General features: G+C 45.9%; 1 protein-coding gene across 8 annotated transcripts; it reads left to right on the forward strand.

Annotated features, from left to right (window-relative positions):
• Positions 1-883: 883 nt before the first annotated feature.
• arfip2b (ADP-ribosylation factor interacting protein 2b) lies at positions 884-17,210 on the forward strand. 8 transcript variants are annotated; one of them, XM_030360908.1, is made up of 10 exons: positions 884-1,199; positions 2,845-2,949; positions 4,668-4,700; positions 6,849-6,957; positions 8,600-8,695; positions 10,013-10,125; positions 10,841-11,062; positions 11,799-11,956; positions 12,620-12,794; positions 13,484-17,210. In XM_030360908.1, exons 2-10 carry the CDS (start codon positions 2,851-2,853, stop codon positions 13,637-13,639), a joined length of 1,161 nt encoding a protein of 386 aa, XP_030216768.1. In that variant the 5' UTR covers positions 884-1,199; positions 2,845-2,850; the 3' UTR covers positions 13,640-17,210. The 8 variants fall into 8 exon arrangements, with proteins under 8 accessions (XP_030216768.1, XP_030216767.1, XP_030216769.1 ...); XM_030360907.1 differs by having other exon boundaries at positions 885-1,199; positions 4,668-4,724; XM_030360909.1 differs by lacking the exon at positions 8,600-8,695 and adding an exon at positions 7,221-7,277 and having other exon boundaries at positions 886-1,199; positions 4,668-4,724.
• Positions 17,211-17,230: the final 20 nt, after the last annotated feature.

The raw sequence follows: 17,230 nt of genomic DNA on the forward strand, positions 1-17,230 counted from the left end.
AGTAGTAATAGGCTAGAAGTAGTAGTTGCTATGCTCTCTTAGTTTACTATTTGATATGAATATGAATTTTATGTCAGTCATAATGTCCCATTATTACCTCAATCTTTGTGTGTCGTTATAAATATAAATCCTATAAAGCATCTTTAAAATGCTTCATAGGACCTTTTTAGTAACACGATTAGTAACACAATTCTCATTATATTAGCTTGCATTGCCCTCTATTGGCAAGAGTCAGGATTGCAACCATACCTTCGAAATCAATAATGAGAAAATGGTTATTAATTCCATGGTTATTATTTTCCCCGAAATAGCCACTATATTTTGGTGATTTAAATACATACACATAGACAGCCTATTAAATTCACAATAGTAAAGTGTATAAATATGCTCATGGACGTATTAAGAGAACATGCGCTGACAATAGACAAATAAACACAGACGCTGCATTGGCCTTTGGGTCGCAAGTCAAAGTCGTCGCCATATTGGAGAGGCAAAGACCGGCGCGTAATCAAATGCGAAAGTGGAAAGGTAAACGGGCTAGCTGCATTTATTTTTTATATAAATAGCCCTATGCTGTCTACATTTCTAAACCGATTACAGTTGGTCGTTTTTTTCAAGTGCTCATGAACCACGTGGACTAAAATATTAAATAAAAAAATATTAAGAATATGTACATAATGATCAATATAAAAACGACTCATTTAAATCGGTGTAAAAACGTTAAAAGCTCCCCAGTATATCGCATTGGTTTACAGGCCAGTCTTGCCCTCTCCAATATGGCGCCGACGTTGACGTATCCAAGCTACAGTTGTGGTCCGCACGGCGTCTGTGTATACAAGTCTGCGTACGCGCTGACATCCATCGATGACATCGGTGCAGCATCATTCGACTCCGGCTGCGAACCGTTTTCCCTGTGTCGTCAGTTCCGTGAACGTAGCGTACCCTCGGTGGAAAAATAAGGTAGAGGATTAGAAGGACGGGATCCTCTGCTTAGTCGATGCCAGTCGGTTCCCCTGGTCATGTAAAAATATCCATGAGCGAGAGCACACGATCGTTGCGTGGTATTTCTTCATTTGGATTGGATATTTGGAATTGATCACGTCTAAGGAAGGCACTAAGTGGGATGCACTTAGCCTGTTATTAGCTTGCAGCGGTAGCCATCCGAACACCTTACACCAGGACCAAGACCAACCCCTCGGGTAAGACATCTCTTCCATTTCCACCCGAGTTGTGCCCTTTTTTCCTGATATTCTCAATTCTATCTGATCACAATACCATCAGGAATGGTTCGTTTTACAAATATACAATAGCAGTTTCCTCCTAATATCCTTTCATTAAATAAAAAACGCAGGCCCTCTGTAAACTATCAGTTAAGCAATGTCAACACAGTCTTTATTATTCCTTATTTACAATCAACACCGAACCGTTTTCTAATTCGGTATCGGCCCGTTTAAACAGCATCCACGGCGGTCGTGCTTGTGTGTAGCATGATGTGTGTTTGACAGCACCGACGTCTGATTGGCTGAGCGCTGCGCTACGTGCTGGGGATCCACCTGCTCCCCGCTGCACCTGTCTCGTAGGTGCGCATATGGATCCTATATGTGAAGGGAGGCGCTTCCCTTGGTCCACGCATCCATTCATCCATTAGTGTTTTTCTCACATTTTCACACCGAAACAAAGTCCAGAGTCACCTTTTATTGACCAAACCATAGCTATGCCTACTCTATCAGATAACAAGTAGGCCTATGATCTGTTTTTCTATTCATGGTCTTGTTTGTTTTGAAGAACTAGTAAAAGTAGAGTGGAGCTGTTGTAAACCTGCTTTGGTTATTGACCATATAACCCTGACACCACACTGAATCCAACTGTATACTTATTTAAAACTGCCTGGGCATTAAGTCTTGCATGTGACTCTCTTACAGGTTTTCATGCTATCACCTCTGTGCTCATATTTGACAACATAGTGACGGTTTTACTGGAACCACCTACTTCTACGGCCCGGGCCACAAACTTCATAGATCTAGATTGTGGCACCCCTTTCTATTTGTTTTGTAGTGTGCATGTGTGTGTACATTGGGTTTTATTCAGTTTATTCAGTGTGATGTTTGTCTTTGGAACCCACACCCTGCTCAGCGGCCCAAAAGCCCAGATAAGCTGTTCTGTTGTCCGTTGGCCCTGCCTGTTCTTTGTCATCGGACAGGCTCGCCGTTTGCCCTCGCCGTTTATTTAGGCTAACTCTTCTTTGCATTCATTATTACGGCAAATAAATGAAAAATATCAGAGCATCATAATGCTTCCCGTATAGGCCTGTCATTACAAACAACATGGGGGAGATGCCGATTCACAAATGCGGTCGTGTGTGTGTGTGCGCGTGTGCGTGCGGTTCACGTCAGCATTGGCTAGCTGTACGGTGTTGAGCCGGTGTTGCTACAACCCCGGCTGGCTAGCGGCTCTCCTGTTCACTGGGATTGTGGCGGTGGCCTCAGAGGCTACTCAGTGCTGAGCTGTAACATGAAGTGTTCACTTGACCAGAGCAGTTCATGGTGCTCTCTCTGTCCTTCGTAGGGGATACCTCTCATTCAAAGCCCCGGCCATTTGTGAAAAAACGAATAATGGGAGTATTTATGAGTGGTACTCATCACAACTGTAACGAGGTGCAAGTGCAGCCATGATAATGACCTTTTATTCTCTTTTTGTTCTTCCCCTCTTCCCTCTCTGGCCTTTCTCCCCCTCTCCCTCTCTGTCTCTGACTCTCTCTCCACTGGTTTCTCATTCTCTCCCCGATGGTTTCTCTCCCGTTTTCTCCCGCTCTACCTCCCTATCTTCACCCCCCCCCCCCTCTAGTCTACGATGACAGACGGCATCATGAGCAAGGCAGCCACCATGGAGATCCCCATCAACAGCAACGGAGACACGGGGACGTTACCCGAGGATGACAGCCTTGAACAGGTAGGCCTCCCGCTTCAAGATGGCCGAGCCCCGACTCACACACGATGCGTCATGTTAACACAAACAAGTGACAATAAGTTGTTGTTTTTTTCTGGCCGAGTTCGCCAATAGCTGCCTCTTTCTTTTTTTAACGATTGTTTCCAGAATTTCTCCGTCAACCAGAAAGTCTCCATAGTCTACACGGCTGAAACCAAGCCAACTGCCAACACATGTTGAAATGTGTAATTGTATCATGCTCTGTTACAAAGTGTAACAAGTGGATTTAATCTCCATTGTCGTTTCACTGAGACAGTGAGTCGGCTGTTCTACCTCCACAGTCGTAGGCTTGTGTCACTACATCAGGGAGCTAAGGGGGGGGGGGGGGGTAGGGGGGGGCGGTAATCCACTGGGGAATGTTTCGTTAGGAGTCCTCTGGTCTCCGTGGGAACCAGTGGTTCCACTACCAGCTGCCACGGCCTGTAGGGCAACCTCAGAGTGCAGCGTGGCGTAGCCTGTGTTTGCTGAACTCCCACCTTACCTGACTGCTGGATGAATATGGGCAGATCAGAACTGAATTACTAAATGACAGTAAACGGCTGGAATCCGGTACTGCCGTTGTCAGGAATCGTGGTTCACCTTTTTGAGTTGCAAGGGTTGCAGGGAGAGTTTTTTAAATTATGGAACAGGTTTTGTGTCTTAATAATAATTCATTGAATTTATTTAGCGCTTTTCTAGACACTCAAAGACTCAAAGTCTTGCTTGGCCTCGGGCCACACCTGGTTCAATAAATGGTTCTCGGCCACATAATGTCTTGGATCCTGTTTGAGGCTCTGTTGAAACAAAAGTCTATTTGTTAACCAAGCGTGTGACGTGGTAGCGAGGCGATGTTATCAGTACAGTCCTCCAGTATTGTCGCTCTTTAAGGAAATTGGAAGCTTGCCCTGGCATCTAGTGTCTGTCTTCCATAACATGACGTGTTGGAAAGTAATAGGGCTAGTAATTACTACAATGGAGGACGGCCGATGGATCAGAAAGTGATCATGACACCACCTCGGCAGCAGTGTGTTTCCGCATTTTTTACTTATTCTTCTGTCTTGAATCAGGCAGCAGAGAAAGTTGTGTCGTTTTTTCAGTCGTCACAAAATCTGTTGGCGCACATCGTTGAATAAAATAGTGGCCAAGGTCAATGATATGACCTTGGCCCACACCGTTAAGAAGTCAATGTTTTATTCCACGGTATGTTTCCAAGTTTGAATGTGTTCCCCATGAGCAATGGCGAGTTCACTGGCTCTGGATGTTAACCAGTTGTCATGGCAACTGAATCGAATGCGATGAATCGAAAGCAGAGAGTGTGTGTGTTGTCCTTGGACATTTAGCCCCTCAAAGGAATCCTGCTATTCGAAGCGGTACTGTTCACTTGTCCAAATGTTAAGTATGTCAAGGTACGGGCTTAAAGATATGCTGATCTCTCCATCCACAATCAGCACTGCCCGGATGTTCAAAATCCAAGTTGTACCTTATCCTATTTTAATTTATGTCCTCATGTTATTTCTTTTGATATTTTGATTTCAGTTCTGTTCAAATTTGTCATTGTACTTCTTCATTTACTTTTTACTTTGTGTGTGTGTGTGTGTGTGTGTGTGTGTGTGTGTGTGTGTGTGTGTGTGTGTGCGTGTGCGTGCGTGTGCCTGTGTATCTGTTTGTTTGTGTGTGTTCTCACGTGCTTCATCTCTGTACAGGCTGCTAAGCTCCAGTGGAGCTTAGATGAGAAGGTAGGATACTCCAGAGACACCAGGGTGAGCAAGCCAGCAGTGTGTATTACACTCTTTGTGTGTGTGTGTGTGTGTGTGTGTGTGTGTGAGACGGTTGTCACAATAACCACCCCTCTCTGTACAAATGTAGATGGCGACATACAGTATATCCAGAGCAACACTGGGTTTGGTTCAATCACTGTATGAAGCCAAAGCTGTACACTGATTACTGCAGTAGTAATATGCTGAAATGTAACTAAACAAGAGAATTCCCACACAATTAATAAGTCACGAATAGTGTGGTTGAGTTGGACAGGAGGCCTCAAACTCCCATCTGGTGCTCAGCACGACTCACATTTGTATTTGTATAATGGACAAACCACAACACAATACGTGTTTTCATTACAGACTCAACCCAGACTCTGGTTTTGTGACTTCCTCAGTGTGTTTGTGTGTGTGCGTGTTTGTGTTATTTTCTTCCATTAGTGCCTTGCTCAATGGTTTGGGCTTTCTAGTAAGGACAAACCGTTGTGTATAGCTTCAGTCAGTGACTCTCAGCCCTAACTAACTAACTCTAGATGTAGAGGCCAGGACAATGTCTGAAACATGGCGATGTCTCCTATCTGTGTGTCACCTTTTAACATGTCCTGTAGTGTGTGTGTGTGTGTGTGTGTGTCAGGGGACGGTTCTTAAATGGCCTGGTCAGAGAGACAATCCGGCGTGTGGGTTGGGTGTTCACTTGTGTTTTGTGTGCGTGTGCTTTTGTGGGTGTTCTTCATGCACAAGGGTGAGTGTGGACAATCATCATCTAATTGTCTCCAAACTGTCTCCTCACTTTGTGAACTAGCCAGTTTGTCGTGTGCTCTCGTTCAGCTTGGTGTGCATATATACGTAAGAATGCAGTTGACAGAACGGAACACTCAGTGGGGGGAGGAGGGGTTGGTCCGGGTTTGTTTACAATGAGGAAATTACAACTTCCCACCCCCACACCCATTGCAGTCTTCCTGAGTTTGGTCAATAAGTTTCCGTTCGGCTTAACCCGGTGCTCTTGAGACAGGACTAACTTGCAAGAGGGGTCATTGCTCACAGTATGGTTCTCAGCATGTTAGTAGGAAATAAAAACAAGGTTGTTGTTAAATGTGCCGGTAAGGTATCAACAGACAAATATTTCCCAAGGCTGATTATGGAAAGCTGTATGCAATAAGGCAAAACTCTGTAATGGATCTTGTCAAGTATTTGTGTTGGGTCCAAACTGGGATATAACCTCTCCCAACCAATTTATTTATTCAAAGCTAGGGCAGGCAATTTATTTGAGAAGGATTTTTTTGCATATTATTTTTTCTCTTTAAATCCCAACAGCAATAAAAAAAAGTGCTCGGTCAAAAAAATGGAAGAATCTTGTATATGTGGCCGTCTGGGCTGGCCTGTAATAAGCCAATCAAATCGTTGAATTCGCTAGAATGAAACGATTGGATGGTCTACTGTCTGTCTTCCTACCCGGCCCCATTGGCGCAGACCTGTTGCTAAAGCCAGCGACAGCGCTAGGGTTTTGGGGGAGTGGCTTTGGCGGGCGGCCTGAAGGGGAGGTCGGGATCTTATTTGGTTTAATTCTTGCTTACTCTAGCTGGGTTCTCTTGATTGCCCTCCCTAGCTTTAAATAATGTTTTACGCAATGGAAACAAAGTTTGCACAGAAGGTTTGAATTTAATTTCAGGACCCAATTTTGTCTGGTTCATGTTATCTTTGGACAAAAGGTTTTTATTTGAAGAAGCATGTATATGGCTATTTGCACACCGTGTATATGGCCATAAACATGGCATGTATATGGCTGTCCCATATACATTCTCACTGCATAGCAGCACTCTATCAATGAGGTGGGTTAATCATTAGCAGTCAGCTATCTTTCCCTTTGTTGTTCCTTGCTTTTTCCACTGTGTTCCAGCACCAGCCTCCCTAACCTGTAGCTGGCCCTAACCCTGCTAACCAAGTGTTTGTCGCCCCCTAGTGACTAACACTGTAACCTTCTGGCCTCGGTACAGTCGTGAAAACCACCGCGAGTTTCCAAGACCTTCTCGGCCTAATCCTGTCTACATGTGTTCCTCTTTGTCTCTCTGTCTCCCTCTCCATCCCTCTGTCTCTCTCTCTCTCCCTCTCCCCCAAACCTTCCAGGACCTGCAGCAGGTCATGGTGTCGGGGCCCAATCTCAATGAAACCAGCATCGTTTCCGGGGGTTATGGCGGTACAGCCGAGGGCATCATTCCCACCAGCTCCATCAAAGGTAGCTCTCTCTCTGTGGGAAGCGACAAAGACACCATGAAATGAGCAGACTGGACAACTTAGATCTCCTCACATCTTTCCCTTCAGTGCTGGACGTGTGACGTTTATTGTTCTATAATTTGCAACATGTTCTATTCTGGTTATATTGATGAATCTGGGCTTTATTTGAGACGAATACGTCATCTTATTACAGTCTGCTATCCTGCCTGGGGCCAATACGTTTCTTTAATTCTAACGATGTTGATTTATTTCTGTTTCCGTCAGGGCCAGCGATTTACGTCAACTATGGGTTTAACAAAAGGATCCCAAACGCAGGAATAGGTGGCTCCTCGGATCCTGCTTTCTACTGTTGAAGGCTAAAAGCTCCTTCCCAAATCCTGGATGTGTTTTTAGCATGTGTCCAGTTTTTAGAATGAAACTAAGGACGAAAAGTAAAGACTAAGACTTGAACAGTACAATGTGTTTTGATAAGAAAATACAAGATACTGCCCTGATTGGTGTGGTTATCCCAAGCCATTTTTGGTATATCAATCCTCATTTTTTCAGGATTTGGGAAGGGGCTTTTTATGCCGTCTTGTTGTACAGGTCTTGTTGTACAGTTGTACAGGTCAAGGCTGATGTTTCTTACTTTGAGGGGTGAACCTGTGTGGGGAGTCTGTGTTTCCACATTCCCTGGCCCTGTCGACGGCTTTACAAGTGGGCTGTGTAGTGCTGGGTCCCCGCTATGCCTTTCATCTCTGTTGGGCTCTGCTGTTCTCTGGCTGGTTTCCTCCTGGGATCTCAAACTGTTCCCCACATCTAATTTCCCCCGCGCCCTTACTTTGAAAGCGGAAGTTCTCTCTGGTCCAAACAGGAAACCATTACGTTGTGTGTGTGTGTTACTCGCTGTTTGTTTTTCTAAACCCGTTATGTGCACATGTGCCGGATTGTACAACGCTTGAGGGGGGGATTCAAAAAGAACAAGATAGATCTAGAAGATTTGTTTGGAGAGACGGCTCCAGGGGACAACTGGCATGACTGTCGCCAACACAGCTTGTGTGTTCACGTGCACTCTCCTGAACGTTGTCTGTAGACCTGATCGTCCATCGTTGCTCGTGTCTCTTGTACTAACTGTTCCTTTACTAACCATTTGTCTCTCTTCATCTTTGTCCCCATGTCTGGCCTCTTCCCATCACTCCCACGTTCTCTCCTGACATGCTACCCATTCATTTCCTGCCCTTCTCCCCTCCGCCCTGTCATTTGAATCCCCCCCCCCCCCCCCCCTTTCATTTTAATCACCTCCATGACTCATTTCCCTGTCACTCCCTGCTCCATGTTGGTTTTCCCCCCCGCTGTTATCAAACTGTCACGTTGACATCCCTCCTGTCACCTGTCACTCTGGTTTTCCCTCTGCTCTGCTCCTTCGTGCACGACTGCTTCTGACTCGTAACTCGTCCCCATGTTCATGCCACGCTGTAATAATCGGCCTGATTCTACATCCCAACTCCCCACGTCAAACCCATGCCATGCCATGATATGACTTGCATGTTTTGGCCCTGAACCCTACCCCCAAACCCATACCCCAACCCCACCCATACTCCAACCCCACCCTTAAACCCCATCCGCCCACTATCTACTGCCCACTGCCCCATACACCGCCACAGACCTGCGTATGAAGTCCAGGCGTGGTAGTGTGCCACCGAGCTACGCCACTGCGCGACACTTAGCGCACCAATCATATGAATACCAAGGCTCTGGGGGTAAGAGACTTAGTTTAATTAGCCGTCGAGCTTGGGGTGTAACGAGTAGCCAACGCTCAAAACAATTGCCCAGGGGACAGCGCGAAAACATAGGCCGTGCACTTCTGCATTTTGATTGGTTTAAATTGGTGCCTAATTACATCACGTGACGCTAATTTGAGCGAATCAGAAACAGTTGTACTAACCTACGTTTACGCAGAGGTGGTGCTGTTCCATTGTTTATAAACTAGAGTTTGGTTCCTCTTTAACCCCGTCATCCTATATTGTATACAATTGATCTTAAACAACTTAAAGGAGGGCAAGACACTTCTGTGATGCATACAAGTCATTCTTCCCCACTAAAATGTTCCTATTTGTTCATTCTTTTCCTTCTGTCCCGTGTTCAGCCATTAATTCACTAACTCGTGTGCATTGTCTCTGTTGTCTTGAAGCTTGTGGCAATAGACATGCTTTTATAACCGGGGGATAGTTCATTCCAGAAGTAAGTTTTGACACTCAAAACCTTCTGTGATAAATCATAAGTCGCAATGTGTAACATTTAAACTAGCTCGTAGCGTAGAATTACCTGGACATATCTGCAGTCAATGCTAATCAAAAGGGATTTCCATAATGTTATCAATAATATCACTCTTACTACTGATAATAATACTCTTACTACTCAATAATATTGCCCTTACTACTGATATATCCTTTTATTTTATTCAGGACATTTTGCATTTAGGACAATAGGACTCGACTCTTGACAGTTGGGTCAACAAATCACAGCGACAGCCAGCTCATCAGGAGCAGTCAGGGTGCGACGTCTTGCTTAGGGACGCCTCAACACTCAGCTAGGAGGAGCCGGGGAACGAACTAGCAACCCTCTGGTTAATAGTCAACCCGCTCTACCTCCTGAGCTACTGCCGAACATATTATACAAATGCAAAAAAAGGCTAGCTAGCTTGTGCTGCTCTCTTTGTTGACTAGAATCTTGCCAGGAACACTCTTTAAACCCCTCCCACTCACGCCACCCAGCCAGCCTAACTACGCTGGTTCACGTCACTCAGATGCACAGCCAGTTAGTGGACAGAACCCTGTTACTAAGTTTTGTGAATTCTGAAAGTCTCCCACCTTCCAACTGGTAGGGACTCAATCTTACACATTGCGACTTCAAACATTCGGGGGGCCTGATTTCACGGGGACGGGGAGGTGTTTAAAAGGTTTGGACTCATAGAGAACTACAACTACGGTGGCCTTTGGGGGACCTCTTCTATCATAGTGCTGGAAGGCTCATCAGGGCCATGTTTAAATGTGTTCCTGACTGCTCCCGTTCGTCAGGATCCAACATCAACCACAGCGCAAGCAGCTCGTCGCTGGCAGACGACGCCAACCGCGGCGTGGCCGTGGAGAAACTGGAGTACGTCAAGAAATGGGGCCTCAACACCTACAAGGTATTCTCCTCCTCCTCCTCCTCCTCCTCCTCCTCCTCCTCCTCCTCCTCCTCCTCCTCCTCCTCCTCCTCCAGGCTGCCCCCCACCCTCCATTAAATACTGTTAGATTACCAAGTGTTGGAGGTTGACAAGGAAAAAAAATAAATCTGTTCATATATTCCAGATTTTCTGTCAATTTTCGAACTCTTGGTGGTATTCATCCATCCCAGTTCAGTCGAGACACCTATTTATCTCCTACTCACTCTGTCTGGCTGGCCTCTTGTAGCTCTCCTAGCCTTGCTCAATGCACCACCACTGTTCAAAGGTCCCGTATTATACCACCAGGTGTGAGTGGGATTAGCCGCCACAAGCCATTTTGAAAAATCTGCATCTTCTGACATCACAAATGGGCGTGTCCACCTAGATGTACAACGGATAGATGAGCAACGTTTGCTTCAGTTCACCGGGTAGGCTGTTAGACTGATCTATCCGTCATGCCTCCAGGTGGACCCACCCACTTGTGATGTCAGAAGAGGCAGATTTTCAGATCACCCTCACACCTGATGGCATAATATCTGACCTTTTAAGCATTGGCCCACAATGCTTAAAGGTCACGTATTATACCGTCTCCAACGGTGTTTAGCACCTGGAGCCGGTCACACCCTCCCAATGTAACCCCGGTGAAGAGGTCCCACCAGTAAGGTTCTCCCCCTCCTGCTCTCCTCCATCCCTCCAGTGCACCAAGCAGATGATCTCGGAGCGCTTCGGGCGGGGCTCGCGTACCGTGGACCTGGAGCTGGAGGCGCAGATCGAGGTGCTGCGGGACACCAAGAGGAAGTACGAGAACATGCTGCGGCTGGCCCGGGCGCTGACCAACCACTTCTACAGCATGGTGCAGACGCAGCACGCGCTGGGAGACACCTTCGCCGACCTCAGCCAGAAGTCCCCGGAGCTGCGGGTACGACCCGGCGTTAGACCTAGCGCGTTGGCTAGCTGGTGATTAGCTTAGCAACGGCTAACAGTTGCTTGAATAGAGGAACGGGTACGGCCTGGCCCTAGCCCTAGCACGGGGGCTAGCTGGTTATTAGCTTAGCAACGGCTAACAGTTGCCTGAATAGAAGAACGGGTACGACCTGGCCCTAGCCCTAGCACGGTGGCTAGCTGGTGATCATACAGTCGTGTGATTGTGGTAATGATAGTAAAAAAAAATATATATATATATCGATCTTGTATTTTTATTTTATTTTTTATTTATTTTTATTTTATATATTTTTTATTTTTACTATCATTACCACGAACACGCGTCTGACGGATGTCAGAAGGCGATTTAGAGTGATTTTGACTGGGAAAGGACCTCTGCCCCATCGGACGTTCATTCATTCAGCTGGGTGGTTACCCCGCGGCAAGATGGCGGCGGCATTGACTCATACGTTCAACTGAACAGTGCAGCTCAGGTGATATCTAGTCAGTATATACTGCATATCTATGGCTATTGATTACCTTAGCAACAGGATAGAGACTTGAATAGAGGAACAGAACGCAAAGAAGAACTGAAACCACAGCATTACCAACAAAAGTCCTGCCACATTTTGTGAGACCTCAATCTCATTGCGGTTTGAATTGTGGCTCAGATTTGGTAATAAACTATGACTACGGGAGGAGAAAGTGAGCAAACGTGTGGTCACTGTTGACAGGACGAGTTTGGCTACAACGCGGAGACCCAGAAGCTGCTGTGCAAGAACGGGGAGACTCTCCTGGGGGCGGTCAACTTCTTCGTGTCCAGCATCAACACGCTGGTCAACAAGACCATGGAGGACACCCTGCAGACCATCAAGCTGTACGAGAACGCCAGGTGAGCAGAAGCAGGAGGGAGCTGTTATTTTCCATCGTTGCCAACCGAAACAATACAGTGAAAACTACGTGTAAGAATTAGAAATACCTTCTCAATACTGGCCCCTCCTGGCTGGTAGGTGAACTGCAGCCTGCTCAAGCTTGTGTGTGAGCTCCGTAGGCTGCGACGACCACATTCTACACTAATGTTAGTAATAATCATAAATAAACGTCGTACAAAATCAAAAGTTCTGAAAGAACGGATGTCTTTGCCATTATCGTCACTTGGTTAATTTCTCCCAGCAAGACCGACCTGGTTCAAATATATATATATATATATAAATCATGGCTGGCTGTTCTACACAATGGAGAGCGATGAGGAAGGTCTCATTACAACCTGTTCAAATAGTTTCAATCTAAAGTGAAAAATCGCACACTTTTAACACTTATTATTATTATAACAGTTATATTTTAAGTTTATTTGGACGACTTTATCCAAAGGAGTGCAGTGAGTAATACCCTCACTGTCTTAACAGTGTGAAGTAGGAACACTCAGACCACTACACCGTCCTACTCTCTCCTCACATCAAACAATGACCACCAACCAGTGGGACTCCCCCACTGGCCAAGCATCCGATCGTCGATCGTGATTCCAACGCGCCTCCACTCGGGTCTCTCCACGTAGGCTGGAGTTCGACGCGTATCGGGCTGACCTGGAGGAGCTGAGCCTGGGCCCGCGGGACGCCGTGACCATGGCCCGCATCGACGCCGCCCAGCTGCAGTTCCAGGTCCACAAGGACAAGTACGAGCAGCTGCGCGCCGACGTCACCATCAAACTCAAGTTCCTGGAGGAGAACAAGGTGAGCTGGAGAGCTGGGGTCTCACAGCAGGATCCCAATCACAGGAGCGGGGATCGCTCTGCGTCTTTCAACTCTCCAAGCCTTTCACCTCTGTTTTTCTACAGTCTTATGATGGGTACACACTACAGGATCATTTGCCCGATTTAGGGCCCGATTTTATGCCGTTTATGTGCCCGATTTACTGCCAAATTTGGAGCCCGATTTAGAGTCCGATTTCGGGCCCGACTTTGTGCCGATTTTCTGCCCAATTATGTGCCCAATTTCATCCCCCACACCTGTGGTGTGGGGGATGTTGAGGGTTTTTTTTTTGTACAGATCATCATCTCACCATTTTGAAATCGCAAATATTAAACGTGTTCAAGATTTAGGATCCGATATCCTGTAATGGGGAGGGAGCAGTGAGGACAGCCGAGTACACAGAGAAGTAGTCTAGTGTGTATCCAGCATTACTGCTCTTTCTTCTTCTCTTCCTTTTTATGCCCGTGCTTGCTTTCTCTTCATGTCTATCTCAATGTCACACCATCTCACTTACTTAATCCATTTCTCTCTCTCTCTCTCTCTCACTCACTCACTCACTCACTCACTCACTCACTCACTCACTCACTCACTCACTCACTCACTCACTCACTCACTGCCTCTCCTCTCCTCTCCTCTCCTCTCCTCTCGTCTCTCTCTCTCCCCCCTCCCAGGTCAAGGTGATGCACAAGCAGCTCCTCCTCTTCCACAACGCCATCTCCGCCTATTTCGCCGGCAACCAGCAGCAGCTGGAGCAGACGCTGCAGCAGTTCAACATCAAGCTGAAGCCCCCCGGATCCGACAAGCCCTCCTGGCTGGAGGAGCAGTGAGGTGGGGGGCGGAGGAGAGACCCCGCCCAACTCCCCTCCCCACCTCCCCCACCCCACTCTCCCGTCACTTGCTCCTTATAGTCACCCGACTGCCCTCCTCCTCCTCCTCCTCCTCCTCCTCCTCCTCCTCCTCCTCCTCCTCCTCCTCCTCCTCCTCCTCTTCCTCACTGTGGAGCACAGAGGAGAGCTGGGCCCTGGGGACATAATGGCAGGCCTGACAGGTGCATATAGGATGCACGCAGACGGCCCTGCGGACAGGACGTGAAGGTGGCAGGATAGATGTAACTACACATATATATATATATAACGAACGGGCGCAAGGAAGCCCTCCCAGCCCTGTTTCTAGGACCGAATCCCGTGGTTTTGAGTGCCTCTCTTCCCTCCTCCTTTCTCCGCTCACTCCATCGCCTCTCTGTCTCTCCCCCCCCCCCCCACACCCTAATTGCCTGGTCTTATTTGTTCCGTTGGAAAAGCCCCTCAGCACTCACTCTTCACATTCCAGTCTGTTTTTGTCCATCCTATTCATCCATCCCCCCCCCCCCCATCCAAGTTCTGTCATTGTTGTTTCGGGCCTTTTGTGATGATCACATCCCCCTGCTACTGCTGGAAACATATCCCTGAAGCCAAAACAAGGCGAGCCATTCATCCACCTAGACATATTTCTGGTCGGACACTCAGAAGGGCCCTCAAACATATCCCCCCCCCCCCCCCCCCCCACACACACACACACACACACACACACACACACACGCCGCATGGCATCAGAACTCTCGTCCTGGCGTTCTCGTCCTCTTGTGCCTCCCTGTGCGGAGCGTGGAAGGATTCGTACGACGAGGAAAGAAGCACTACTTTTGATTTCTGCCTGCAGACACCGAAGAGGAAATATTTTCCATAAAACAGAACCTTGAGACCTTTCAAACGAAGAAGAAGAAGAAGTGTGTACAGCTCGGGTCAAGTGCTGTTTTTACGTGGAAAAGAAAAAGGGTTGATGTTATTGTTTGCGAACGGACACACACACGGCAGTGGTGTTGTCGAGCCCCGCTTCTCCTCAGTTTTGAACGTCATCTTTTTTTATATTTGCCGGGGTAACTTTCAGTACCACGGGGCTGCGTCCTGTGCTTCAGAACGTGGTACCAATGTATGCTGACAACTACCTGTGCTCTAGTGCGGTGATGTGATGATGACACTACGGGCTTGTAAATGACAACAGTAATCGTATGCGCAAATCCATTTACTAACTGCTGCCACACAGTTCCCAAACTTTCACAGTTTGGGAGTGTTCTGCATAATATATTTTTCTTTTTTTTCCTTTTAATATTATTTCCCAAATTTGTTGAGAATGACTTGATCGAGCAGTATAGCTGGTAACAAACACCAGCATCTGATCAGTCAGTTCCAAAGAATAACTGTATACCCGAATCAGAGTATGGCAATAGCACCATCTCTGGTGAAACAAGTTATTGTGGACATTCTGGATGAACCCAAACGATGTAATGTAATATATATATGATGGAAAGGAACTTGTAGGAAACTGAAAATCATAACATGTTTAGGTGCCCGTCCTGTGGCTTTAGTTTAGAGTTCAGACCTTTGTTTGAGACAAAACAATCTGCATATTGCATATTCTAACTTCATTACAATACAACTTAGTTGTTAGGGATTTACGGCAGTGTGCTCATGACAGCAATCACAGCATAAGTCAAGACGCATACATAGACACAAGACACTAACATAAAGAAACACCTAACACATAACCCTGACATCGACCATTGACCATTACTTCATGGATGTAAGATATTGATAGTCCAAGAGGAAAGTCTAGGTAGAAAGCCTAATGTAAAGGAAGTTATCACACATTGTAAAACAGCATACGTTTCTATGCATGGAAATTTCATGGATTTAGAAAATGTATTAAATCAAAAAATCCTGTTTCTGGTTCATGCAGGATAGTTTGGTGATTAGGGATACATGGTGTTAAGCCATAATTATTTATCATTCATCATAGTTAATTAATTAATAGACAAGCTACCTTAACATTTGTGTCCACAGTATAAAAGTGATAGGGGAATTTAAACTATTATGAAAATGTAGTCCAAAGGGTTAAAAATTATGAATTATCTTTGAACTACCTAGAAGCCCTGTTTTAAGGGGTTGTCTACAAATTCAGAAGCAAATATAGGACTCTATTTTATTGTACTTTCAATGTTTGTGTTTTACTTATAGCTTTCAGCTGTTATGTCTCAGTGACAACTTCTTTTCCCGTGTCTTATATTTGACAAGCAAGAGCTGTTGTCCAGATAAACATACTAAAGCGTAGTTACCTTCAACACAGCTATGATAGGCAGGCTATTGTTGCTAATTGTAATATTTTTCTATTGTTATTATTGGGACTTCAGAGTTCTGATTCAGAACACTAATAACTCGTGGACGGTTCGTTTGCTGTGTTGCTCCTCCGCTACAATCTCCTCATGCACACTCGGATGACAGTGAAGAGATCTCAAATGATACCACTGGAGTGTGTGTTTACCAAAATATGTTTGTATTTTCCCCCTTTATCATTATATTTCATCAGAGTTAAATCAAAATGGTGTCCGGGGCTAATTTCTGCATTTAAAATGTTGCAGTAAAACCGGTGTAACGAACATTAACTGTGCATTCATAGGTAGACTAGGGTACCGTTTAGTCTAGTATTTGCCAAGTATAATAAACGTCTCTCGAGTTGATGGTTCAACCCAGCCTGTGGAGCTATATATCACACGGTAGACTTTCAACTGCCCTGCATCGATGCACGACAGTGACCACGCTCCTCCGGCCGGTCTCGTGTTTATTTGCATGCAGGCCGTGATAACACCAAGTATAGAGTTTTGTATGGTCAAAAACGGACGCGGCGTTCTGCCAAGTGTGCATGGACGCAGAGGGCCCTGCCGCCCTGCTTTTGACTTTCGGTTTTACGTTGAATGTAAAAGAAGAAAAGACTGGAACAAAAACTGTTTTCAGTTAATTTCCCATTACGACACACACATTAACGTGTGTGTCTCCTGAGGGGAAGACGTGCTGGCTCCTTGCTAGCTCCTTGCTAGCTCCCTTGTAAATGCTGACGTTATTGCAATGTACACCTTACACGGCTCATACGGCTCATGTGAAGTCTAGTTGTCGACGGCCCCACCCCCCCAGGCCTGTATAACTTGTGTACTTGTACACAGCAATATTTATTGGATAAAATTGTGTTTATTCTCCTCTCACCACCACACATTCTCCAATGTCACCCCCCCCCCCCCCCTCCTCAAAATGTCCGAAGGAAACGGCCAGAATCAGAACCCTTATCAATTTTAAAATGTTGCCTATGAAAACATGTATATTATGGAAATATGGAACTCTTAAAGTGAGGTTTTATCTGTGGACAATCAATATTTTCTATTCTATAGTAACGTATGGATGACTGTACATAATGGTGTTTCAGATGAAAAAGATGAAAGTCGCGTATCATGGATCGATGTGAGTTTTTTGCCTTTATTCCACTGAAACCTGACTCTTCCCAAAGGAAAACAAATAAAGTACATGTTTTAAAATCTGTGGTGGAATTCATTATTC

The sequence above is a fragment of the Gadus morhua genome, chromosome 7, assembly GCF_902167405.1.
Source record: "Gadus morhua chromosome 7, gadMor3.0, whole genome shotgun sequence".
Lineage (NCBI taxonomy): Eukaryota > Metazoa > Chordata > Actinopteri > Gadiformes > Gadidae > Gadus > Gadus morhua.